At 42.0% G+C, this 27346-nt stretch overlaps 6 protein-coding genes across 6 annotated transcripts; 4 read left to right on the top strand and 2 right to left on the bottom strand.

Annotated features, from left to right (window-relative positions):
* Positions 1-506: 506 nt before the first annotated feature.
* Positions 507-3219, top strand: DSM5745_04457 (uncharacterized protein; the record flags this gene model as incomplete). Its single annotated transcript, XM_026746473.1, has 4 exons — positions 507-536; positions 601-713; positions 776-1030; positions 1101-3219. 4 exons carry the CDS (start codon positions 507-509, stop codon positions 3217-3219), a joined length of 2517 nt encoding a protein of 838 aa, XP_026605469.1.
* A 5538-nt stretch (positions 3220-8757) lies between these two features.
* On the top strand, positions 8758-9456 carry DSM5745_04458 (GNAT family N-acetyltransferase; the record flags this gene model as incomplete). Its single annotated transcript, XM_026746474.1, has 1 exon — positions 8758-9456. One exon carries the CDS (start codon positions 8758-8760, stop codon positions 9454-9456), a length of 699 nt encoding a protein of 232 aa, XP_026605470.1.
* Positions 9457-15329: 5873 nt separating this feature from the next.
* Positions 15330-15954, bottom strand: DSM5745_04459 (uncharacterized protein; the record flags this gene model as incomplete). The annotated part of the gene is made up of 2 exons (XM_026746475.1): positions 15330-15398; positions 15472-15954. The coding sequence occupies 2 exons, from the start codon at positions 15952-15954 to the stop codon at positions 15330-15332; spliced, it is 552 nt and encodes a 183-aa protein (XP_026605471.1).
* Positions 15955-20013: 4059 nt separating this feature from the next.
* On the top strand, positions 20014-20967 carry DSM5745_04460 (uncharacterized protein; the record flags this gene model as incomplete). Its single annotated transcript, XM_026746476.1, has 1 exon — positions 20014-20967. One exon carries the CDS (start codon positions 20014-20016, stop codon positions 20965-20967), a length of 954 nt encoding a protein of 317 aa, XP_026605472.1.
* A 2063-nt stretch (positions 20968-23030) lies between these two features.
* Positions 23031-25148, bottom strand: DSM5745_04461 (uncharacterized protein; the record flags this gene model as incomplete). The annotated part of the gene is made up of 1 exon (XM_026746477.1): positions 23031-25148. One exon carries the CDS (start codon positions 25146-25148, stop codon positions 23031-23033), a length of 2118 nt encoding a protein of 705 aa, XP_026605473.1.
* A 432-nt stretch (positions 25149-25580) lies between these two features.
* On the top strand, positions 25581-26779 carry DSM5745_04462 (uncharacterized protein; the record flags this gene model as incomplete). Its single annotated transcript, XM_026746478.1, has 4 exons — positions 25581-25948; positions 26000-26249; positions 26302-26380; positions 26598-26779. The coding sequence occupies 4 exons, from the start codon at positions 25581-25583 to the stop codon at positions 26777-26779; spliced, it is 879 nt and encodes a 292-aa protein (XP_026605474.1).
* Between the last annotated feature and the right edge of the window lie 567 nt (positions 26780-27346).

A 27346-nucleotide genomic window follows, 5' to 3' on the forward strand; every position in this document is an offset into this window, starting at 1 on the left:
ACGTGATTTTATTCTTTCGTCAGGAATCATTCCTTACCGAAAAAATCCTTAAATTTCAACTTTCCGTAATTACCGTCAGCCATTTTGTCCATCCCTATCTGGGCCTGCAAGTGGCAAGAAGGAGCCCACGAAGAATTCCCTCCACGCCTCGGTACGAGCGAGACCAGTACACAGATCGGGATATGTGCAAGGCGGAGCAGAGGCGTCAAGTTAGGTGAGTGGCGAGATCCGGTGCTCAATCTATGTGATAGAGCTATATCCGACACACCCTGAGGCGCCAACGGCCATTCTACAGTGCTCTACACAAACTGTGGACCTGCTGGGGCTTGCACGATCCATGGATTGCATCGGTCTATAAGGGTGATTCTTCTTACATAGGTACTAGGTCGCTAGCCCATCCACTACTTTGGTCTGCCCAACCTAAGTTCCTGCTTCTTCTCTTGTTCTCCTCGGCTGATTTCCAGGTATCTCATTTAGACTACGCCTGCTGGTCCGTCGGGAAAACGATGGCAGTTGTCTCCTGGGTGCTTCCCCTGGTAGGGCCATCCTCCAGCTCTGCCTATCCGGGTATCTATGTCATGCTGACAAAAATCCATCAAGTTGCCAGGGTTGGCTTTGGCACAGGTATTTCTGGCTGATCACAATGGCGATAACACCAGCGATTCCCTTCCTGTGTCTATCGAGATCCCAGACACCCTGTCTGCTGCTTGCGCGTACGTGGCCCATTTGTGGAATACGAAGGCACTTGCAGAATCAAGCTAACTGCCACACCCAGCGAACCGTTGAAACAAAACGTGCAGTGTAATGCCAGCCTTGCAGCAATTACGTCGGATGGATACTTCCCCTCGGCCGAAGACCTCGCTTTTGTCTGTACCACGGAGTGCCTGTCCTCCCTGCAATCTCTACGGAACGATCAGTTGAGCGCCTGTTCCAGCAATGATGCAGTGCAGACGTCGGGATATGCATACCCACCTACTTATATCCTCGACCAACTGATCTTTACCTACGACTACACATGTCTTCGCGATGAGTACGCACTAACCCCACTTCATCATTATCCAAACCGGGAGAAACGTCCAGGCATCTGACACATCGCGCAGTTCCGGCGCCTTCTGTGCGCCGCAGATTGACTCATGGCTCAACGCGCCCGAGGGAATGACTTCCGAGCAGAGTTGCTCCAGTTGCTTTCTACGCACCTTGCAGACCCATCTCAACTCTGCCTTTGGGTACGACGAAGATACGGAGAATGAGTTCGTCTCCTTGACTGAATCTTGTGGAGAGACCAACTACCCATTCACGTCGCCGCCAGCCTATACTGTTGACATTCCCACCAGCGGTACCGCGACAAGCTCCGCTGCAATGGCAACACCGACGGTCGACTGCGTTGACGAATATGTAATTCAACAAGGCGATACATGCACCTCAATCAGTGTGGCCAAGAACGTTTCGACGCACGAGTTGCTCTACGTGAACAACCTTCCTGCTTATTGCATCAATTTCCCTACTGCCGGAGACTCGCTGTGCATTCCCAAATCATGCGAGATCTACACCGTCCAGGAAGATGACAACTGCTACAGCATCGTCGAAGCGCACGAATACGCTTTCACTGTCACCCAACTCATCTCCTGGAACGCCAATATCAACCGCGGATGCAGCAACCTCAACCAGCTGGTTTCCTCTCAGATCTGCATCAGCTCGCCAGACGGTGGTGTCCCAGTACCAGATGGCCCGGCCACCACCACCGCAGCAGCTATCCCAACGGACGTCGCAGCCGGCACGAACACGCAGTGTGCCAAGTACTACCGCGTCAGCCCTGGCGAGGACTGCAGCAGAATCACCGTCATGATGGGTATAAGCTTGGCGGACTTCTACTTCCTCAACCCGGAGGTCAACTCGACCACCTGCGCGAACCTAATGGCTGGATACTCATATTGCGTCCAGGCAGTGGGAAACATCAATACCTACTCAGGCTATGGCGGCGCCACGAGCTCGGACGGATGTCGCATGACCCGCGCGTCTCTCCCGGAGTCGTGTCTAGCAACGAGCGTTATGACAGATACCGAGATCTGGCACTTCCCAAAGCCAACCACTGCCAATGGTTCCACCTCTTCTACAGCCGCCTCCTTCACCTACCCCTGGCCCATCACCGTAACCTCTACACCGCTCCCCCTAGCCCCAGGAACACACGACAACTGCGACAAGTATACCGAGCACATGAACAGCTCGACGCAGGCCAAGACGGACAGCATGAACACGTGCAACTTCATTGCGTGGTTCTCAGGCGTTCCCCTTGACGACCTGCTATCCTGGAATCCTTCGCTCACCTACGACGACTCCAACCCAACCGCGTGCCTCCTGCAGCCTGGATACCGATACTGCGTTCATCCTGCGGGCTCGCTTACGAGGACGACGAGCGGCAGCTCATCGAGCGAGCCAACAACGTCCAAGACAGCAACTGTAACTTCGACTTCCACTCCAAGCCATAACGCTACACCATCACCCGTTCAAACCGGCATGACGCCGGCCTGCACGGACTTCTACTACGTCCAAACAGGAGACGGCTGCTACGACATCGCCGCCAGCAAGGGTATCGCACTAGACGACTTCTACGCCTGGAATCCAGCCGTTGGCACCGACTGCGGTGGTCTCCAAGCAGACGTATACGTGTGCGTGGGCGTCAGCCCGTCAACCCCCAGTCCGACTATCACCACGCCCAGTAGCATAACGGCATCTGCACCTTCCACTGGTACAGGAGCAGTCAAGACACCCTCCCCAGTCCAGGACGGAATGGCAACATCGTGCACAAGCTTCTACGAAGTCCAGCCGGGCGACGGGTGCTACGACCTTGCTGCCAGCGAAGGAGTCGCACTGGATGATTTCTACGCGTGGAACCCCGCTGTGAAGAACGACTGCAGCGGGCTGCAAGCGAACGTGTATGTTTGCGTTGGTGCTGAGGGCTCAATAACTGCCACCATGCCTACAACCACAGCAAGCACTACTTCTGGCTGGAACGCGGTGTCGACTCCGTCGCCTGTGCAGGACGGTATGACGTCCTCGTGTGGTACCTTCTACGATGTCCAGGCGGGCGACGGGTGCTGGGATATAGCGAATCGGTATGGCGTAGCACTAGCGGACTTTTATAGTTGGAATCCCGCGGTTGGGGATAATTGTGGAGGGTTACAGGCAGGGGTTTATGTTTGTGTTGGGTTGGTGGGCTGAGCGTATCGTAGGCGGGCTCAATTAAAGTGCACCATGCCGAGTAACAACCTTAGGGAATTTGAATCCTCCCCATGTCGGGAATCTGTTGTCCTAGGGTATAAAAGCGCAACTTGCTGTTTTTGCAAACAGTCCTCAAATAGACCATTGTTACTCTGCGCTTGTGCAATTAGTCCACGGGTGTGATCTGGATATGTTGATGCGTTCCTTAATGCCCGGCCAGGGATACCGGTACAAAGTCCATTAACAATACACGGAAAATCCAAACTCAGAAGTGAATTTCATGACCAAACTAAATCCTGAGATTATTTAAACTGGCGGGTCACTTATTTAGGTTGACGGGCTTTAATTAATGTTAACGCCTAGTTTTGTCCAAGCTTTCTTTATTTATTTCATAAAACTATAAATTTATAACTTATTTTAAATCTTACTAAAAATTTAAACCCAAGCTAGAAGCAAACCTAAACCCAAACCTAAACTTAAGGCTATTTATACTAAATTAATGCTAGAATTCGCGTGATAATAGCGGAAATAGTAAAAAGTAATAAATTTAATTAGGGGCCTGATATATAACTACCTAGGGATTAATAATATTAAAATTTTAGGTATTTTTTAAAGTAACTAAAAAATATTTTTAAGTATTTTTTATATTTAAGTATTTAACCCAGGAAACATGTATTAATTATATTTTTTATTAATAACTAACTTTTTGCTTAAGCCCGGAGCTTTTACTTAAATAATTATATAAAAAAGCTAGCTATTTTTAGCTTCCAGGTAACCCTTTAACATAAACTATGTAAATTCTTTTTATTTTTAAATTTTATTTAATATAAATATTATATAACTTACCTTGTAAACCCTTTTTAATATTATAAGTTTAATATCTATTACCTTATGGTATAATATACATAGGTAATAATAGCTATTAAAATATAAAAATTATATTTAATTTTTACCTCTTAATCTAATATTAAATAAGTATTAATATAAAATTTAATAATTTATAGCCTATGCCTAATAATAAATATCCTAATAAATTATAGCTTTTTTTATATAATAGCTATAGCCTTACCCGCTTAGTTATAATTAAAGCTTTAATAATAGCTTTATATTTTAATGTTTTTTTTATTAATTTTGTATTTAATATAGCTTTTATTATAAAACTCAAAAAGGGCGTTAATTTTTTTATTTTATTTATTTTTTATTTTTTTATATTTTAATTAAATAGGAAAATTAATACAGGCTTTTATTAATATCTATCTTAATTATTATAATATTTTTAAATATAACACTAGCCTTAGGTACCTTTTTTAGCATATAAAGTAAAAAAAAGCTATTATATAGCTGCGCTAAGCGTGATAAAAAAATATAGCTTATTAATATACTAAATTTTTTATAAGCATGGCGTATAAATTATTATAGTATCTTTTATTTAAGTAAAAGATATTATTAATTAAAGGTATATTAAGGGGCCTTTATTTAATAATTTAAGAAACTTATTTTTAAATTATATTAAATCTTATAATTATATTTTTATTCTTGTTAAGCGCAAGTGCGCTATTATTTTTATACTTAAATTTTTAGTTAAACATAACTATTTTAGCTAGTAAAGTAAAAATCAAAATTAGGACTACTTCTTATTATTTTTTTTTTTAAATTTTATATTAGGAAAACCGCTGGGGGTGTTAATATTTATATTAAAAACTTTATTTATAGCAGCGCTAAAGTTAAAATTAAATAAAGCTATTTTATAATTTTTTAGTATAATAAAAATAAAGTTAGCTAATTTATTGAAAAACTTAATATAATTAATTAAATTAATAAGTAGTATTTTATTAATATTATTACATAATTTATAAGTTATAGGTTATAATATATTAGTATTTTTATTAGCTATTTTAATCTTTTTACCCCCCATGCTAGTATTATTATTAATAGCATATAACTTAATATTATATTTAAGTTTAAAAGCCTTAGTAGGCTTATTTAATTTATTTTTATTATTATTTTTTAAATCTTTTTTAAACCCTGTAAAAAATAATAAAATAATATAAAAAAATTTATTTTTTTTAGCTATATATTCTTAGGCCGGAGTAAATTTATAATATATAAATTACTAGTAAGTAATAAATTATTTAAAGTATAAAACTTTAATTTATTAAATATAATATTACATACTTAAAAAACTAACTAGTATAGCCTTGCCTTAAAATTTTATAATTTTTAAATATTACTAATATTATACCTAATAAAATAGCCTATACTAGCTTTTTTAATAAGCTTTTTAAATTATGCTATAGCTTTTTAATAAAACCCTATATAATTAAAAATATATATATTTAATAAATTAATAGGCCGCGGGATATTAAAGGCAGCTTAAAATTATATAAATAAAATAAACTAGGTATTTTTTAAATTTTTAGCGGGTGTATTATTAAGAATATATATAGCTAATTTTATTACTTTAAAGTTAAAATATTTAAAAAAATTTACTTTTAAAACCATGGCCCGGGCGCGCCTTATAATAAGGTTTTTTTAATACTTTAATATAAAGTTTTATTTAAATATATTTTTAATAATTATATATATAATAACTTTTTTTTACGCGTTAATTTTAAAGTTATTTAATTTTATAAAGCCCTTGCTATTATTATAAAGTATTATAATTTTATAATTATATTAATTTTTTATTATATTATAAAAATACTAAAAAGTAAGAATATACTTATCTTTATTTTTATAAAAAACTATAAATTATATGCAAGTATAATTATTAGTAAAGTATAAAAGTTATTTTAGGCTATTTTATAACTTTAAGCTAAGCTATATTATATTAAAATAAATAATTTTAAATAATTAAGTTAATTTAAAAAAAAAATTTTAAATATTTATTATAAAGTGTTGGCAAGCTTGCAAATAAAGTAAAAAAAATAATATTTACTAAAATCTTTATTTAAAGTGGTAATTTTTACCCCTAAGGCTAACTTTTAAAATTATAGTACTAATTTATTACCTAGGTGGCTTATATATTAATACTAAAGTTTAGTATTTTTAGCAAGCGCTCCTGGTTTTGCTAATTATTAATATTTTACCTTAATTATAATAAATACTCTTGCTAAATTAAAAAATTACTTATTTATATATTATTAACTAAATATTTTAAATCCCTAGTATATTTTAAAATAATATATTAATTAATTATAACTATTTTTTATAAGGTGTTTACAAGTATTAAAAAATAATCCTTTTTACTTTAAAAAATTAAGTAATATAATATTAGTATAAAAGCCTTTAATATACGCGTAGTTAATAAATTTAAAAATCTATTTTAAATTATTAACATAAGTTACCTTTATTAAAAATATACTAATTATATTAATTATATTTAATATATTACTAATAAAAATCTTTTTTAATTTATTTAGTGTAGTTACATAAATATTTTTTATTTTAATAATATTATTATAAACATATATTATAAAGGCACTATTTATAATTATTATATTACTAAAATTATATTTATTTATTATAATAGCCAAGGCATAAAATACTTAATAAATAATTATATATATTTTATTTAAATGTTTTTTCTTACCCTTGCCTTTATAAAAGTTATAATTAAATTTTTTAAAGGCATCTTTATAAATATTTTTAATTTTTTACTTTATATTTAGGTTAGCCATTGCTTTAAAAACTTTTTTAAAAATATTAATATTTAAATACTATTTTTCAAGTATTTATATTAAAAAGGTATTAATAATAAATAATTACATAATTTTAAGTATAGGTATTATACTTTTTTAGCTTTTTACCCTTTTTTAACCTATTTTTTAGCCTTTAAGGCTTTTTTAAAACCCTTTACTAGCTTCTTTTTTTTTAATTTTTTTTAATTTAATTTTTATTATTTTTTTTAGGATTAATACCTTTAAGGGTAGTATATATTATAAAAGTTATAATAATAAATATTAATAAATTTATAAATTTTTATTTACTTAAGGCTTACTTAGCCTAGGCCCCAAAGTATATTTAATACCTAAAATATTTTATAATATTATTAAATTTTAAAGGTTTATTATTTTAAAGCTTTTTATTTTTTTATTTAATAAAAGTAAAATTAAAAAATATTACATGTTTTAAAAAGTCCTATATTACTATTAATTTATTTTTTTAAAGTAAAAGTTTTATACCCTTATTATAAAGTATAGTTTACTAATTAATTTAATAATTAATTTATATTATTAATATTTAAATTAAGCTTACTTTAAGTAATTAAAGTTTTATATATAAATAATATAACTTTATTATTTTAAATACTTAAAATTACTTATAAAAAATAATTAATATATTACATGGCTTATTTACCTTTTTAAATAGCTTATAAAAATTCTTATTTATTATTATATAAATTATTACTAAAAAAGTATTATATAAAGTTATTTATTTTTTAAGGCACTTATTATATATATTACAGGCCTTAAGGTATTTTTTATACTTTTTAAAAGTTAATATATTTTTAGTAATTTTAGGTTCTTTTAATATAAGATAAACCTTTTTTTTAGTTATTTTATTATTATTAGTTTAAAAACACTTTTTTTTTATTTTTTTTATATTTTACTAAAGTCTCTTAAAAGCGGTTTCCTAAGCTTTTACTTTCTTAAAAGTTATTTTTTTTAATATTTAAATTTATATAATTTTAAATACTTATTATTTTAGCATAGTTTTTTACCTAGTTATACCATGTTAACTAGTTATTATTAGTATTTAAAATAATAAAGACCTTACTAATTATTAAGGTAGGGTTAAAAAAGTTTATAATAATAAGTTATAAATAATTATAAACACTTTAATTTATTAACTAGCTATTATATTTTATAATTAAATATTTTTATTTAGTAAAGTACTACCAGGCTTATAACTAATAATTTTATAGGTTAATTAGCTTAATAATACTAGGCAGTAATTTAATATTTACTTAATAATAAATAATAAAGTAACTTTAAGTAAAAATAACTTAATAAGTATAAATAATAAAAGGTTTAAATTAAAAAATATTTAAAAAACTAATTAAAATACTTTAAATAAGCTATATTTTAAAGCCCTAGCCCTATTATATCTAGAGTAATAAGTAAATAAATTTAGATAGGTATTCTCTAATAAGTAGAGGAAAAATCTATTGGTAATCAGCCTGAGGCATCCACAAGTCTGACATCATGGCTGCCTATGTTTCCAAGGCTAGAGAGCAAGTATACACACCAGGATCACCATAGTAGCTTCAATTATACCTAATATATCAAAATATAGTTGTCTAATTTGTATAGCCATATCACGGCGTGAAGCAGAATGACTCACCATTGGGTCCACTCATTGGAGTTCTAACGGCACGGGCGCCGAATTACACACGTTGATTTGAGGTGATTAATAATTGCTAGCCTTTCTAGACTCTTAAATCAGACTAGACGTCTCCCGAATTCCAACCCAACATCTCCAGCATTCCAAGGTTACACCATGGCGTGTACTCGACCCTTGGGTCCGCTAGTTACTATGCCCCCAGCCTCACTACCAACCACAAGAACCCTCTTAGGCCGAACAGTCCGTCTCGAGAAACTCAAACCCGACCACGCCCCGCCCCTCTTCCCCTTCATCGGCGGGTATGAACCCCCAATCGCATCACTATGGGACTACATGCCCGACGGGCCCTATCTAGACCTCCCAGCCTTGCAAAACGCCATAACCACCAAGTCAAACTCAAGCGATCCCTATTTCTACGCTATCCTCGACGCCCGCAAGGCCGAGGATAGCCCCACCTCCGGAAAACCACTGGGCTATATCACCCTCATGTCGATTAACGCGTCCAACCTCTCCATCGAAATCGGAAATGTTATGTTTAGTCCCTCCCTGCAGCGCACGACGGGCGCAACGGAGGCGATATACCTCCTGCTCGAGCATGCGTTCGAACTAGGGTATCGGCGCGTGGAGTGGAAGTGTAATGCGCTTAATGGGCCGTCGAAGCGGGCGGCGCTCCGGCTGGGTTTCACGTACGAGGGGACGTTTCGGCAGCATATGGTTGTTAAGGGGAGGAGTCGGGATACGGCGTGGTTTTCGATGCTGAGGGAGGAGTGGGATGCGGGGAGTGGGAGGGCGTTGGGGGAGTGGGTGGCGGAGGGGAACTTTGGTGGGGATGGGCGGCAGAAGAGGAGTTTGGGGGAGATCAGGGATGGGGTTGTTTCTGGGTCTGTTTAGATTTTGGTGTGTTGGATAGGGCTTGAGTTTTGCCGGGCAGAGGGACCTCGTTGTTATTTGGCCAGAATACCAGAACGCATTGATGATATCAAGGTATTAGGATAGATATTGTCATCGACGTTGAAGGAATACAGTGCTTATTGATATGTGCAGATAGCCGAATGAGCCATGCATGGTGCCCCGTATGCCAAAGCAATTGCACGGGCGCACCTGGGCAGGGCTCAGGATTTGAAAAGTAGTATGCCAACTGCCCCAGAACTAGGATTGGCCAAATCACTATGGCAAACATGACGTGGGGTATTTGTACCTTTCTTCCAAGGTCCTTACTTACTAGTTGGGCTAATGTCAAGGGTTTCGCAATACAGTTTCTATCTGACAGATGGTATTTCTATGGCCGTTATGGGTCCCTGCATGTGCTACACTCTCCGTCCTGCATATCGTGACAATCTACAGCCATGGTATATAGTACTTTATATAGAACAGTATAAAGCATGTCTTTAAATTTTGTCCTTGTTTTATTATGATATACTTATAGGCTTTGGACCTTGGCCCATTTATAGTAGTTACTTTACACTATGGACATAGTCGATAAAATATTCTGCTTATAGCATGCATACTCGGACAGGGGGTATCTTCCTTATATGCAGCCAGGCCAGAGGGCGTACCTAGCATAGCAGCCGTAACAGGTACCGAAACTGTGTAGATATAGATCGGCGCAAGTTCGGTTGGCGCCCCTATTGACCGAACGAAAAATAATGTGTATGGCTTGGCCGAAGCATGATTCGTGTCAAATTTGACACGGTCTTTATAACTGAGCAAGGGATGATATGGTTAGAAACCTAATCTAGATGAAGAGAACATGATCTAAATGCTCCGGGAGTGTGGCATTGTGGGCAGGGGTGGGGAGGCTCCCGTCAACCAACCACCTGCAGGTTTACGGTACAGCCAGCCCACCCACTCAGCCACATCCACCAAAAACCCAAAAAAGAAATCGATGCTGGCTGATTCCGATGCGGGGAATCGAACCCCGAGCCGTGCTGATCAGAAATGAGGAAATTTCTTGAAAGGGCACAAGTTGTTGAAAAAAAATATAGCTTATGTAGCAAAAACGCTATTTCTTGCTAAACTTACCTGTCATCTATCCTACACCTCTTTAATGAATGCACGTTTAGGTATTTAGGCTGTAACATGGGGACTGTGTAGGAATGGAAGAGTGCCACCGGTTTTTGCCATCGGTCCGCATAGACGGGATTGGGAGGGTTTTTGCTTTTCTGCGTCCTTCATCGAAAATAGGTATCATGCTATGTTAGCCATGCTGCATATATTTACTAAGACTTGAGTTAGGTTATCTGTATGAGTGACTTTTGTTGCGGCGTCCAAGTTTTAGCAATAGGTGCAATGGCCTTTTGTGGCCGGGTCCCAGAGTTGTACCGGGCGGGGTCCCTGTTCGGAGAGGTTCAGCGGGTTTGAACCTCTCCGAGCGTGGTACCCGTACCGGGCGCAAACATGCGCCAAGCAACATATCACCCAGTGAACAGTCGGCCCTAATAACATCGCATGCTCAACGGACTTACACCGGGCATGCAATAAACCAGATTCCCTCACATGTGCAATAACACTGCTTTCACTGTCTGGAAATTTTGCATTATTAGTGATATATTGCGGCCTTGGAAAATACGGCCAGGGTCAGTTATGGATGCCGCTCGGGAGGACTTCATATGCTAACGTTATAAGAACAATAGATTTGTATGAAACAAATGACATCAAGCAGCTACATATACAGATCCATCCGGTGATGCTAAATCACCACGGCCTATTGATAAACGCTTACCTACGTTGTCGGCGGAGCGGCGCAACCTCGCTGCTGGGCCTTTATTACGAACAACTACATCAGCATTTTTTCCCTTGAAAAGTGCATGTTTAAATCAGATCTGTGTCATTGATCAGCGTCAAGTAAGCATAACTTTCTTTCCCTACCCTGAACGAGGGTCCACACGCAGAGTCCGAACACTCAGAGTCAGCCGTGCCGTGAGCCAAATTAGCCCTAACTCTCAAATACCCGCCAACTGACGTGAGCATCTGCTACAACCTCGATCGAACCCTACTACTCAGGCCGAAGAAAAAGCAGTCAAGTACTCCGTAATTCAATGCCATGTGACGCAGCAGCTAATCAAAATCTGATGTGCAGATCCAGGGCGATCGGATTTAATTGTGGCGTGTAACCCCCCGTCCCATCGAGATCTAACGTGAGAATCCAATGAAGAGCATGATCTGAAAACATTGTTCCCTCGAACCCCGCTTCTCTTCGCAATCCGGTGATAGACTTCGCAGGGATGTCCAAGCCTTGAACCATGTAGGAACCTTAAGTAAAGCCAATCGGGTGGCTGTAATGCTCGCGCAGTGTGCAGGTGGACACGGCCTATCTGCCCATGGTCCGGGACGTTTCTCAAGTGAACCCCCTAATGACCTTGTGCGCTACGGCGATAGAAAGATCCGGAACTCAAGGTAATGGACTGGAAGTATCTATGAAAATGCCTCTATGGGTATTTCAGAATAGGGATTCCGTCTAGCATCTAGGATAATAACCCACTCCGTTTGCTAACCCCAGGCAATTGCCAGTTCCGTGCCAATGGCTTGGTGCACTGGCTACCTACATCACAGGAAAACTCGAAGTTGGGGTACTGTTAAGCGAAGATCATATGCTCTAGGTCGTTCTCAATCTCACCGGGGTCCTTCAAATGTCAGAGACGTTGACATTGTTAAAACAGGAAAATTATGTATAAGAATACCAGACAAATAAACTAGATACCCGAAACCGTGACGATGGTGATGTTGAATCAATAAGCACAAGGCTATGCCTGCCATAACCCTTCACGTATCCCCGATAGCCGACTAGCATGGCACTACCTAAGCCAGATCGAAAGCCTTCCCACGTCCCCTCGCCATATCACCACCAGATCACTCATCCCCGCTGCCCTAATCACCCTGACCATGACCCGTTGTAGCTGACCAGTTTTCTAACGCAACCGGACCCCGGGGCCAAGCATCCATCACGACCTCTGAGCGGTACAGTCAATGATAGGAAGTTCCTACAGTACGTTTATGTTAGTACTTCAACGCTATTTGGGACAAGGTACCAGCCCGAGCACTTACGAAAATGTTTAAGTTACAGCAAACGGCCACTTGTCCCGAGCCACAGATGATTTGCGTGGGGTCGGGTGCACCCAAGGGCGGGATACACAGGAAGTAGCCAGGCCGAGGGGACTCGGAGCAGCAACGCGGGAACGGGAATTGAGCACTGGTGCACACGCTATTCTGGCGGTTGAGGACGGAGCCGGCGAGTGCGGCTTGGGCGCTGAGGAGGACGCCAGCGAGGTGTTTGAAATGCATGATGGATGGGAATGGGGTGGCTGGCTCAGGCTGGGCTGCGTGCGAAGTATGGCAGTGGAAGTTGAAGGAAAATACAGTGGAGTGTGAGATGTTAGGTTCGTTCTCGGAGGATGGCAGCTGGGATTTATAGCTTGAAGTTGAGCAGATGGTCCTGCCTGAAATAATCCACGGCTACGCACTCGTACCCAGGCGAGTGGCCGGCTGGGACAGGGTCTTATGCCCAAGAGTAATCTCCAGCGATAGGACCCTGTCCTCTTGTGCAGATCTCACGTCAGATGATGCTCGAACGCAAGAAGATTCCGTGGGCTCCCACTGATTTTTTTCGGTACATAGGCTTCGATTCCCAGAGCATTTTTCGTTCTGGCTTGGCTTGCTAGACCGGCTGTAGCAGAGCCGGGGGTCCTTGTAATGCAGACGGCAACCCTAATACGCAGAGGTCCGGCATCGTCCAATTAAACCTATAGGCAGTCACACGGAGTCCTAAACTCCAAAGTGGGAGTGGTAAAGGCCGGGGATGCCAGTAAAAGCAGATGACCTGAACTGACGCAGAATTGATCCGGCTGATCCGGCTGCTTACAGTGAACGGGATGGTAGCTTTCAGCAGGCAATCGACCTGTCGACGTCCGATCATGGGGCAGGGATGAATCTCATTAACGGATCGAGGTCTGACACCCGGCTGTTTAATGATTGGATCCAATGCATTCGTGGCGTCTATCTACCGACAGGACGCTAATAATTGCCGATCTTGGAATCCGAAGTGCGTGGGGGCATCCAACGGGAGGTAAACTCTGATTTGTGCTGCTAGCAAGATTGTAACGGAGTACCTGATCTAGCTGTAAATGCAGGGCAACCGGTAAATTCCTCGTTAAAGCGTGGACAGAAGTGGAAAGCCATAAAGATGCTAGTTCACAACGCTGGTCTTGTTGGAACCCTTGAGTATCCTGGAAATAAAAGACAGAGATGGCCATTAGATGGTGGGCCTACCGTCCTTGCAGCATCCGACATGAGCGGATATGCAGGTCGATGGGGTCCGATCGATCCGAATATTGTACAACATACCATAACCCAGGGGCTCTATTAACTGGAACCACTTGATATGACGGTCCGACAGCTACTCTAATAATCTTATCACACCATATCATACACTTAACTCATGGCGATGGGAAGCTAAGGCGTACATTTCACTCTCGACTGCCCAGGCTCTGTCGGAATAAATACTCCCGAATGGACGAGCTTCGAGTTCAATGTACCATAGCCGTAGACACTGCAGCAGGTCCTCCTCAAAGAGACCCAGGCCATACATCTGCAAGCAATCCCTCCCTAAGGTAAAAGCCGACTTAGCGCTCCCGCTCCGAGAGGGGGATGAGAGAAGAGAGATCAGCTGGACACGGAATCCATTTTCGGCCGAAATTAGACTTTGTAGCTGGGCAGCTTTGGCAGTGATATCCCTGCAGGCGTGGTCCCATGTTCTGTTTCTGTGGGGTAGGTTACCTATTAATAGAGGTCCTGGCAAAATCAGTCGCAAGTTGAGGAGCCATCCGGCCCGTGAAAATAATAAAATGCGACATCGTGAGTGCAAGGTCGAGTTCTTATCAGGGCCTCAAGGCGAGATCTTATTATTGCCCGGTTCTGGGGCGCGGACACTCTCCCACCCGGGCTGCAGGTAACAGTCCAGTTACCTACTGAACTACCGAATCTGTGCAAGTGCTAAGTGGATGAGGCATTATGTAAAGGACAGGTAGACTAGCATTCAGTTATAAACTAATAATGGACAGGATATAATAGCGACGGGACCCATTGGAAATGCAAGCATGAAGAAAATGCAACCGATCTATTGACAGAAGGCTCCATGCGTAACACCCCTAGGGTATATCTTATACAGACTGTAGCAGTGATGCCGCTGCAGTCGTGTCTGTGAGCGCTGACTATATCTTGTGGTGGTAATGCAAGGGACCTTGTCACCCTGGTATATACTGCACTACTAAAGGGCCATATGAAAGACTTTTAGGCGCCTGGTTGTCTTGGAACTACCTGCGGAACGAGGCGAGAGACGCCGCGTGATGCGTGTGGGCTTAGGACATCTTGTTCTGGGTTCCCACTGCCCGTGTCGATGCAGTACAGTAAACAGGCTCTTATTTCGTTGTAGGCAGTCGGGTCTACTGCTTAAGTTGAAACTCCGGCCCAGAACAAACACACCCTAAGAAGGTAATCGCGTCAAGGGATTGGAACAGGCCTAGGGAAATTATGAGATGCGGCTCGAACGAGATTCGGTGCGTACGAACTAAAATCATATATTAAGAGGTAAAAGGCTTATTAAAAGAATGTAACAACCGGCTGACAAGCTGGACCAGCACAAGGACAAGTCCCAAGCCGATGCTGGAACCAAGAAAGCAAGAACCCACAAACTTCATGACTGCACAAGACGCCATCGTTGTTCCCTCTCCCCGAGGGAACTCGCGAGACCTCAGGAGCCCAAATTCTTTTCACTCTGGGCCGTTGATATTTAGGATTCCGCCCACAATGGCCAGGATTCCCGCGTCAAGGTCCAGGATCTACAAGTTACAATAAATAGGTTAGCGTATCTGCATAATCCGGCAAACCGCGACTGCGTAAGAGGGCACTTACATCGGCATAGGTATCAACTATACCAAACAATCGGAGGATGATCTCAGCAAGTATCCGGAGCAAGCCGCTGCCACCATCACTCTGACGACGCGTCAGGCGTCGACTCTCGCGCTCCCGACTCGCGCCCCCTGGCATCGCGTTATAGACATCCCCAAGGGCTCCAAAAACCGCCGACGCAAACGGCATGTCATCCTCCACATCTTCACTTCCCTCGCCGCAATGCTGCACCATCTCGCTGTGGAAGGCATCAGAGCGCGGTCCCGTGGCGCTCGACACCTGCGTCATGGCGCTGGAAAGCGAGTCGGCGAAGGCGCGGTTCTCGGGCCTCTGGGCTTCGTCCGAGTTGACGGCGGCTTCGAGGTATGGGTATACAGTTCGCAGGCCGTCTTGGATTTCGTTGGCGTGGTCGGAGCACTCTTGTTGGCTTAGGCTGGCGGCGGCGGAGAGGCCGGCTAGGGCGAGGAGGGGTAGTAGGAGTTTCATTTTGATGGTGGTTGTGGGAGGGGAGGAACGAGGTGGTTGAAGGACTGGATTGCTGGGTAGCTATGAGGAGGAGAAAGGAGGGGCGGAGCGACCTGATTTTATGCCTAGGGTATATGTAGAGGGAATGCACTGCTTCCGTGGGCATCTTTACCATAATCATGGGATGGTGACTCCCTTTTCGGGGTTGCAGAACGTTATTACTCCGTATCTTGTCTGCTCTCTGCTCAGGCCGTCAATCGTATGCAGTATCGGGCATTCGGAGTACAGCGGAGTTATTTGCTTGAACATCCGTAGGATCACTGTGCGGTAGGGGCGCCGAATCGTTTTCGCCAGTGCGTCTCATAGTACACAAAGATACTCCGTACAGTCTTCGAAAACAAAATTCTCAAAGATCGACACGCCGCCGAGTACTGCCAAGTAGCTAGTTCCTCGGTATCATTGAATTTAAACCTTGAATGTACCCTCTTGGCAGCCTTTGGCAGGAGATAGGTATAAGCCTTAAGAACTAGGGGTGTAAGGCTTTGGTAAGCTTTAGAGCGGTCAACCCATTACCAAGATCCCACCTACTAGTAAGACGCATATTTAAAACTTTATTTTTAATTATACTTTATTAATGCGTTAACGTTAATAATATATAACTTTCTTAATTTTTTATAAAAATATTTAGTAAGTAGTTATTTAAAATTAATAAATAAAATATTTAAAAAGTTTATTTAAATAAGGGCCGTAAGTAATTAATAATATTATTTAATTTATTTATACTAAATTTTTAATTATTCTTGCCCGGCCTTAATTAATTAAATAACTTTAAAATATTTAAAATTAAAAATAATAAGCTGCTTAGTAAAATTAAAGCTACTAAAATAAATATTTATAAAAAAAAGCTTATTAAATTTTATAAAAAAAACCCTACTAGGTACCTGTAGAATAAGCTAATATTACTTAAAATTATTTAAATAAAAAAAAATTAAAAAATATAGTAAAAAGTAGTAGCTAAGTATAAATTATTTTTAAAAAATTTTTAGTATTATATAAATAGCTATTAAATATATTAAACTACTTATACTTTAAAGTAAAAGCTATTTTTAATTAAAAAGGTATTTTTTAGGTACTATATATTTTACTAGGTTAAATTTAACTTTTTTTAAAATTAAAATATTATAAAATATTATAAATATTTTATATAAGTAAAAATACTAGTGGTTAAGTTATTTATATAAATTAATTAATATAAACTAATACCGGGCTTTTCTATAAAAAAAATAAAAAATTTATAATTATATAAAGTAAAAGGCTTAAATATAAATACTAGTATTAAGCTAATTTCTAAATTTTTAAGTATTTTTTAAAGTTATTTAAATATATTAAAAAAATATAAGGTTAACTTTTAAAATATTTAAAATTTTAATAAAAAAGGCTTTATATATAAAATTCCACGTGGTTATTAGCATATTATTTTTTTATATAGCTTATAAAAAACCGCGAAGGATTTACTATAATTAAATCTTAAAATAATAACTAAATATTTATTATAAAGTATTATAGGCTATTTAGCTAGTATTTATTTTTAATAATTATTTTTAATAATTATTTTTAAAAATAAGGAAGTTAATTTAAACTAGCTAATAAAATTTACTTTAAATAAAAAGGCATTTTTTATAATTTTAAAAAAAATATAATATTATAAAGCTAGCGCTTAATTAGTTATATAATATTTTTATTTTATAAACTTTTTCTATTATTTATACGTAATATAATAGGTATATTAAATTTTTTTTTATATCTTGCTATATAATAGCTATATATTTTATATTAGCTTTAAATTTATATTAACTTGTTAGGATTATAGTATTATTTTTATTTATTTACCTTTTTATACTACTTATTTTTTTAGCTAATAAATATTAAAATATTTAGCTTTTTAGCTACTTAGTATAATTAAAAAATATATTAAAAGTTATAAATTAGCTAGTATAATATTACTTAATAAAAAAAATTTAAAATTTTTTAGTAAGCTAGGGCTAAAGCTATATTTATAAATAATATTAAGTAGCTTATTTACTTAAAAATTATATATAAAAAAGCTAAAATTAAAAAGTTAAAAAAGTAAGAGTTACTTGTAGTAAAAATTATAAATTTTACTAATTTTATAACTAAATTTTTAAGATAAGTAAAAAAGCCTTTAAAAAGTAAAAATAACATGTTATATTAGCTTAGTATATTACTTGTTAACTTTTTTAGTACTTAAAATTATTTAATAAAAAAATAATAATTACCTGGGCCTTCGTGTGTTATAATTTTTTTTTATAATTATAACTAGTAACTTTAAAATAGCCTTTAATATTAAAAAAAAAGCTTAATAAAAAAAATTAAGTAATATTAATTTTTATAACTTAGTAAGGTTATTAAGCATGCTAATATTAAAAAGGCTTAAATAAAGTATAAAAAAGTAAAGTAAAAAAAGGCCGCCGTAGCGCTTAAGCAGGCTAAAAAAAAAATATAAAAAGGCTAAGATACTTAAAAAAAGGGAAAAAAAAGCATAACATAAAGGTAAAAAAACAGCGCTATTTAAAAAAGATTATTAATAAAAAGGCTAAAAAAGCGCCTTAATAAGCTTATTAAAAATAAAAAGGCGCCTTAAAAAAATTACTAAAAATAAGGCTAAGTAAAAAAGGGCTATAAAAATAGTAATTAAATATAAGGCTAAATAAAAGGCTAAACTTTTTAAGTAATTTATTAAAAAAGCCCAGCTATTAAAAGCTTTATTTATTTTTTTATTATTTTTTATTTTTATTATACTTTTAATATTTTTATAAAGTTAAATATTTAGGCCTTTTTTATTTTTATTTTTAATATTATAAATTAATTATATAAACTTAACTCCTGTAAGTTAAATACCCTTAATTTTAATTACTAAAATACTTAATTATCCTAGTTACTATAAATATAATAATTTACTAGCTAAATATAGGTTTTTAAACTTTTAATTAAATAATAACTTTAAAAGTTTTATAAACCCCCCTTAATTTTATATAAAGTATTATAAAGGCTTTTTATAAAGTATTATAAAAGCTTTTTATAAAGCCTTAATATATTTATTTATAATAGTTTTAAGCTTTATAAAGTACTGTTATTTAACTAGCACTAAAATTTAATAAATAATATAAATTTTTAATTAATTAAGGTTAAAAATTTAATTAAAATTAATTAAAACAATTACTTTAATAAAATTTTTAATAATCCCGCCATGTAACTAATTTAAATAAAAAAAAATATATTATTTAATAAAAAAAATTTATAGCTATTTAATATAGCCTAAATTATTATAATATTATTAAGTTTATATTATTAATATATAAATTTAGTAAATATTAATTTAATATTATCTTAAAATAAAGTTCTCACTAGTGGGTGGGATCTTGGTAATAGGTTGACCGCTCTAGCAGGTTTTAACAGCTTTTGCTCTCGTTCCTCCTTCCATGCACAGCCCCCCGGTTCCTGCAGCTGCAATGCCAATCATACGTCTAGCCAGCGCTATTAAAGATAAAATGGTGCTGCCAGGATTCAAGGACTTTGTGGCCAGAGAGGGTAGGCTTGCAGATCCTCTCTCGGGCCACCTGGATCTACGCACTATTGGCGGAGTATCTCATCGGCATCCAGGACCGGAGGACTCCTAAATGGCTAAGTGTCATTATGATTTGATGCTCTACAGCTTGCTCGACGATATCCCATGCGCTACCATAGGACATATGAAAGCGCCCTTGACAACATGGGTGAGAATCATGTGCCTCGCGAGCCCTAACTTGCTGTGCCCAGCATCCACAGATTACTGTGACGTCACTGGCGGCCCTCTAAGCTTGAAATCAGGCGCAGATCTGACTGGCCGACCCTGACCCGCACCCTGATTTCTAAGCATCAGGCTTAGAAATCCTGAACTGCCATGGTTTAAATCCCCTCGGGCTCAGTTCAAATAGCCTCCTGCTTAAATCCAACGTCAGCCGCCAACACCATCGCCACCAATCACTTCCCCCACCACTTCCACTAATTCTATCAGTCACCATGTCCCGAATCGGCGTCTTCCCAGCGTCCGGCGGCCTCGGCTCCAGCATCGTCAAGCACCTGCTGACCCTCGTCCCAGCATCCCAGCTAACCCTGATCTCACGCAACCCAGAAAAGCACGAGAATGAGTTCGCTGCCGGCGCGACCGTCGCTCGCGGCGACTACGATTACCCCGAGACGCTGGCGCACGTCTTCGAGGACATCGACGTGCTGATGCTGATTTCGTACGCGTCATTCGAGATCGAGCATCGGGTGAATGCGCACAAAACCGCCATCAACGCCGCCCGGAAGTCCGGCGTAAAGCACATCTTCTACTCGTCTCTTGCGTTTGCCGGGGACTACGCGCAGTCCAGTGTCGCGCATGTCATGGGCGCGCATTTGGAGACTGAGAAGCTCCTCGCGGAACTTAGTGCCGGTCCCAACCCGACCACGTACACGAGTATCAGGGAGGGTCTGTACTCTGAGTCGTTCCCGATCTACACAAACTGGTTTGATTTACGGGACCCCAGTGGTGAGATCACGATCCCGCATGATGGGCACGGGCCTGGGGTAGCGTGGGTTAAGAGGGATGAGCTTGGTGAAGCGAGTGCGCGGCTTGTCGCGAACTATGCGACGGTTGGCGGGGCAAATGGGCCCGTTGCGGAGGCGTTTCCGTTTGTTAATAAAATTGTACTCCTTACCGGGTCTAAGGTGTACTCGTTGAAGGAGACGGCGGAGGTTCTTGGACGAGCTGTTGGGAGGGATGTGCGGATTCGCGAGATTGGTGTTGATGAGTATGCGGGGCTTGACCATGCGGGGAAGCACACGTATCACGGCGTGGATCTTGCGAGGGAATGGTGTACGGCGTGGGAGGCGATTCGGCGGGGTGAGACGGCGGTTGTTACGCCAACTCTGAAGGAGATTTTGGGGAGGGAGCCGGAGGACTATGAGACGACGATTCGGGGCATACTCTGATGCTGGTCTTGAGGGGATGCTCCATTTCCTCGCAGCCATCCAAGAATCCAATGAATATGTCTCTGAAGAAAAAATACTGTCTTGTCTTGGAACTTGCGCTCGTTTGTGGCAGAAATATATATTTACGCCCTCAGTCATTCACACCACGCATCAAGATCGGTTACGAGCTTTTAAGGCCCAAACCATAGAGATACCCTTAGTCGCCGCTACTATTGTCGTACACAAAGTCGGATGCTCGGAAGGTAGGTTTATAGAGGGAAGAGTCAGGATCTCGTCGGGCGTTCGCGAAGAGCGCCAGATGTGGGCTTCCTGATACGCTTTAGCAATGTACCGCCCAATCCCACCTAACCGCGCAACTAGACTTTGATTAAAAGTCCAATGATTGCAAGTGACTTTATATACTCCAATGTTGCTAAAAAAGAATATGGTTTACTCGTGTTCGCAAGCCCGGTCCCACAAGCACTCTCACCAAGAAAAGAGAAAAAAAAGTAAACTCCCCGACTGGGAGTCGAACCCAGGTCTCCCGCGCTTGTTCTTGCAAGAAGTGACAAGCGGAAATCATGACCGTTAGACCATCGAGGATTGTTAGAGAACAAATTCTAATTTCAACTACATATTCCAAAATTCAATATTCAGCGGAGTCCCAGGATCGGTCTGCCAAAGTACAAAGCCTGAGAGCCAGGGAATCAAACACAAGTTTGGTATGGCAAGTCCAATAATTCGACCAGGCAGTCTGCGGTCGGAGTGAGTACCAAATGCTCGGGTTGCTATTCTTAGAATTGTTGGTTATGTTCCTTGCAATGTAAACAATATTCCCAAGTAACACTGCAATCATCCCAAACTCCACGGACAGCATTGCTGGGGTTATTGCGTGCCTACACACCCCGTTTCATTAAGGGTATGTGATAGAACTAAAGCCAGACCATGGTCCGCAGTGCCTGTCGCCTGAAAGCCAGGCAGACATACATAGGTACCCCGCCTCAGCCTCTTGACCAGCAACCTGAGGATCACGGCACTACCGCACTCGACATCCATAATGCCCACATCCTTCTTGCCATCGAGAAATAAAGAGCACCAACTTAACTGAGTGGCAAGAGGGGCCACAATCGCATCTTCCCCACCCCTCCACGCAACCGAACCACTCTCCCAAACACAATGGAGGCTCCAGCCACAGCCACTGAAGTCAATTTTGATACTGGAATGTCCGTCACCACCGGGGCAGCGGCCAAGCCTGCCACACACCAACAACAAGCGCATCCACAGAGGCAGAGGCAGAGCCAGACGAAGGCACCCATGGATTATCAATCCCAAGCTCCAGACTCTCGTCAGTCCACACCCAGGCCCATTCTTCATCATCCGCGAAACCAAATCCGGCCTGCTTGTCTCCCTGCTCTGTGCCCGGATACGCCCACGCAAGTATCAAATGACGGGTTCGGCACAGCAGGGACCAACCACTCCAATAGTAGCAGTGGCACGAGCGGAAAATAGTAATCTCTGGCTTGGCTTCCAGAAAAAGGTCTTAGGGATGTATTGTATATATATTAGGCGCGATAAGCACTGCAAGACATTTATCGATGATGCAAAGCACCATAAGGACCGGGTGCATTCCTAAGCAAAGTCCGTGGACGGGGTTCCGGGCGATAAAGGCTGGTGGGAAGGAGAGGGGGATGTTGGTTCTGTGTGAAAAGGGGGAGCACGGGGCAGTGTTTGAGTGTTTCCCTGTTGGTTGGACAAGTGAGCGGGTTGTTTTCCTAAGAGGATTTATTGCTGCTGCTTTTACTTTAGTCTTATGTTTGCTCCTTACATAGGAAAGAGCTTTTTAGACTGGTACTCCCAATGGATCGGTGCGGGTGTGGTATGCTTCTGGTCCATCTGAATCTTCCCATCTATTGCCATGATATAATTCTGCACTGGTAGTACCTGGCAACTCGACATATGTAGCATACTGAATTATCACCAATGGCTATAGATTGCGGCCTGGTATCTATGTATGGTAGGTACAAAGCTGAGTCGTCCAAATACCTAACACTAAGAACACGCAATTCAAGCACGGAAGATTCATCTCATCCCAGAAGCACCTGCCTCTGCACCATCTCCTCAATCAACGCCCGCTGTTCAGGCCTCAACGCATAATCCCCAGCTCCATGTCTCTGAGTATCCGCAAGCATGCTCATGATAGGGACGTGGCCGAACTTGATCGCTTTATCGGCCACAGTCAGGCCCTGTTTGTCAGGGGTCATAAACTCCGAGGTCTCATGGCTATGCCTTTTGAGCAGTGTTCCAAAGAGAGGGTCGTTGTAAGATCTCGCGACGTAGTGCAGCGCCGTCTGTCCGGACTTATCTTGCACTGTGACGTCCGCGCCCGCATCAAGTAGGGCATATAACACGTGCGGGAAGAAGCGGTAGGAGGACGCTGCAAGGAGTAAAGGCGTCATCCCATTGCCATCCTGTGCGTTGACGTCCGCGCCTGCTATTAACAACTCTTTCATCCCCTTCCCGCTTGTCCGGACGGAGTGGTGGAGTGCTGTTGCGCCGTTGGTGTCGCGGGCACTGGCGGAGATACCCGCGTTTAACAGGACTAGGCCGGTGGAGAACGAGGATACAAACCTCATTGCATAGTGGAGGGCTGTTTGGTTCTGGGGCCCGACAGCGTGGACATCGGCACCTTGATCTATGAGGTATTGGATGATTTCATCCTTTGCGGCGTGCTTTGCGGCTTCGTGGAGGATGGACGAGCCGTCTTCCTTTAATGTGCGGACATCCGCCCCGCAGCGGACTAGCTCGCGGATGACGGAAAGCTGGTTGTACTTGACGGCGTGGAAGAGGGGTATCATGTTTGACCCCGGTCCCGGGTTGAGCTTGAATCCGGCAGCGACTAGGCGTTTCAGGAAGTCAACACGGCCCTTTTCGATCGCCGCGAAGAGGGGGCTTGTAAAGCTGTCCGTCTCGCGTCCGGCTTCGGCGTGGGCGCCGTGGGAGAGGAGGAGGTCCACTGCCTTGTCGTGCCCCCGATAAGCCGCTATGTACAGCGCAGAGCGTCCCTTCTGGGTACGGGCTGAGATATCCGCGCCTGCTTCAATCAGGATCTCCATGACCGGAAGGCGATTCCACTGGACTGCATACTGCAAGGGAGTACAGCCCAGCTGGTCCGCGGCATTGACAGTCGCACCGCCAGCCAGAAGCAGGAGGCTCATGGTTATTCTTCCATGGGAAGCGTTCGTATGCAGCGGGGTGGCCATCTCATGATGGGTAGTCACCTCCTTGCCGCCGATGTTGGGGTCTGCGCCGGCTTTCAGAAGCAACTCGGTGACGTGGTGCTCCTTTATCGCCGATGCACAGTACAAGGGGGTGCGACTGTTGTGATCAGTGGCGTTGATGTCCGATCCGTACGACAGTAATAGTTCTGTTAGCTCGATGCGTCCCTCTCGTGCGGCAGCATGCAGTGGCGTTATAATTTCTTTGCCATAGACCATGGCTCCCCAGTTCCTCCATCCGAACTCGGCGAGTAGTTGGATCATGGCAATATCGCCCTTGGTTGCGGCGTTGAGGAGGCAGTGCGAGTCTACTGCAGGTGCTTGGGAGTGCGCTAAGCACATGTTCCCCGCTGCTTCAAGCAGACATCGGGCGATGTCAATGTACCCTTTACCCACTGCGAGAGATAGGGAATATATCCACTCGCCGTCTTGATCTGGCCACTTCCCACGCGCGGCGTCTAGCATCATGCGTGTCATTACCGCGTTATTGGATTGAACTGCTAGCTGGAGGGGTGTCATTCCGGACTCGCCATCCTCGGTCGAGGGGGCAGGTGCCTTTCCAAGGAGGGATGCGAGTGCTCGGATATTTTGGCCTTTGGCAGCTGCGTGGTATGCAGTGGAGCCATCGGTTTCCACATACGGATCTGCGCCGTTCTCCAACAAACGCTCGACCGCGGAATTGTGTCCTTTGATCACTGCCCATATTAGTGGTTTTATACCCCATCTCCGGGCATAGGTTGCGCCGCGCTTGTAGAGAAGAGGCGATAACACTTCATGAAGGTAGGCGGAAGAACAAATGAGCGAGTTTAGATCGGGTACGTTGAGATGGTGGGCAATCAGGAGGATGAGTTCCGGGGGAAGGTCAAGCAGGGTGGTTGTTTCTCGTTCTACTTCATTCGCAGACGGATGGTCCTGGGGTTCAGACATGTTTTAGTTGCAGGGAACAACAAATAGAAATCAATGTTCGCTTCAAGGGGTGATCGATGGCGGCCGGGTTCCAGAGCGATAGAAACGTTGGAAATAGTGGCTGCAGGCGAGAGATTGGGCTTGGATCCTCCTTGACTATGGTCTTTACAGGCGGCCAACCACCTGCAGGCTTGTCCTCTTGGTTGTCTCTTCTTTCTGCTCGAAGGGGCCGGAGACGTTGATGAAATAAACAAGTGGGTTAGGCAGATCCCCATGCATGGTAGGTAGCAACGCCCAGTGGCCACGTGACCAGCCTCCTCCTTGACCCCTTCACCCCGCCTGCTCTCAGTACAACACACCTGCCCAGTTCTGGTTCTCTTCCTCAACCCCTCGCAATTCTCTCCCCAGCATACTTACGGTACATCCAACGCCATCAAGCACCTGCAAGCCATCATGGATCTCACTCTCAGCGCCTCGCGGAAACTCCGCCGCCAAAAGCTCACCGCTATCAAGGAAGCCCTCAACCCATCCAACCCTCGTCTTTCAGAAGCCAACCTAGAAGAATTCGGCATTCGACGCACAACATTGTCTCTCGACGGCGACAGCGCCAATGGACCCGAATTCTTCACTGCCTACAAACACGCCATCCACAAACCCCTTCCTTCCGAGTTCGACGGATACACCTCACTGGACCCAGAACCCAGCAGACGCGGACAACACTACTACACGTCGCAGGACATGGCGATGTTCTTCGTCGGATACATGCAGGATGTCCGGATTGCAGACAATCATTCAACCCCGGCTAACATCTGTTACATAGAGTCAGTTGCCCCGGCCACCATAAGATTCTGCTAATCTTGTTCCAATTGAAGCTTCGGTGATCTCGGCTTTGGGAGCCTATTGGACCTAACCCGGCCTGCTCGATGGGGTGTGCATACTGTCTGGCACATGCCAGAGAAAACGGCCCCGCATATCGTGTTTGTGATGTACAGCGAGATGACCCTCGACGGGTACGAGGAGGGGAAAGAACAGCCGCTATTCTGGGGCGAAGTCAGCGCAATTGTTCGCATTATGCATCGGCGCTTGAAGCTGGTTTCTTTGAGAATGAATCTCCTTGCTCCGGTATGTCTACGTGGGTTTTGTTTTAGAGTATGCATTGGCTGACGTATTCCAGGTCTTCTGCTTCTCGGCCATTGGGGAAAATCATTTTAGAGTTATCGAGGCGTATCATGATGGCGATAATCTGGTGGTCCGTACAACGCCGCTGTTTAACATGTATTATCGGGATGATGAGTTGTTGGTGGCTCTGTCGAAATGGCTCTGTCGAAATGGCTCTTCGGTGGAGCGAGTGCTAAGCGGACGACTGTCTAAGTCGTCTGGCACTGACTGGATTTTTTGAAAGCGAAACCCTCCTTTCAGTGGCGGGTGGATATTGATAGATTGTTAGGGGCGCGCTTTCCACTGCTGTAGTTGCTGCAGTCGATATGCCCAAGCGAAGCAGTGAGCCATGGAATATGGTACTATTTCGCGAAACCTACAGGTTCGCTACCGGAATATCCTACAGTTATTACGTGGTCAAGAAAGACAGTGGACTGATTGGAAGGATAACAACATTGGAAACACCAAAGCCATCCGAGTGGTTGGGGACATAAACCCTCACCCTCGCGAGCTTACTGTAAACCCAAAGTAAAATCATGAAGACGTCAATGATTCCGGTAGATGAGCATCTGACGAATATCCATTCTCCTTGAAAGGTAAGTATAACTAGGAAGCCGCTCAGAAGTTTCACCATCCACAATCTCTTCGATGGAAATATGCAGGTGCCAGCCGAAGGAGACGACAAAGCCATCACCAATCTTGAATCCCTGAGGTTTATCATATCAATGGATACTCGAGTTCGCCGCGCAAGCTGCCTCCCAATCTGCGACGGCACACAATAGCCGGATCCCATCGGGACAAGTCGCTAGAAGCGCAGTCTCAGCCTCAGTCTCAGACACCTCCAGCGACGGCTTCAACTCCCCGCAAGGTCAACTTCGGTCCCAACCCCCAAAGTACACCCCATCCTCGCCCTCGCCCGCAGCCCCCTATCAATCCCGGCGGGACCTTCCAAATCCGCGACCCCACGCGGAACCTCATCATCGCGCTGAAAACCGGCGAGTCTAGCCTCCACCCCGAGTCCGATTCTTTCCTCGAAGAAGAACATCCCGAGTGCCGCGGCA

Source organism: Aspergillus mulundensis (assembly GCF_003369625.1).
Source record: "Aspergillus mulundensis strain DSM 5745 chromosome Unknown scaffold_3, whole genome shotgun sequence".
NCBI lineage: Eukaryota > Fungi > Ascomycota > Eurotiomycetes > Eurotiales > Aspergillaceae > Aspergillus > Aspergillus mulundensis.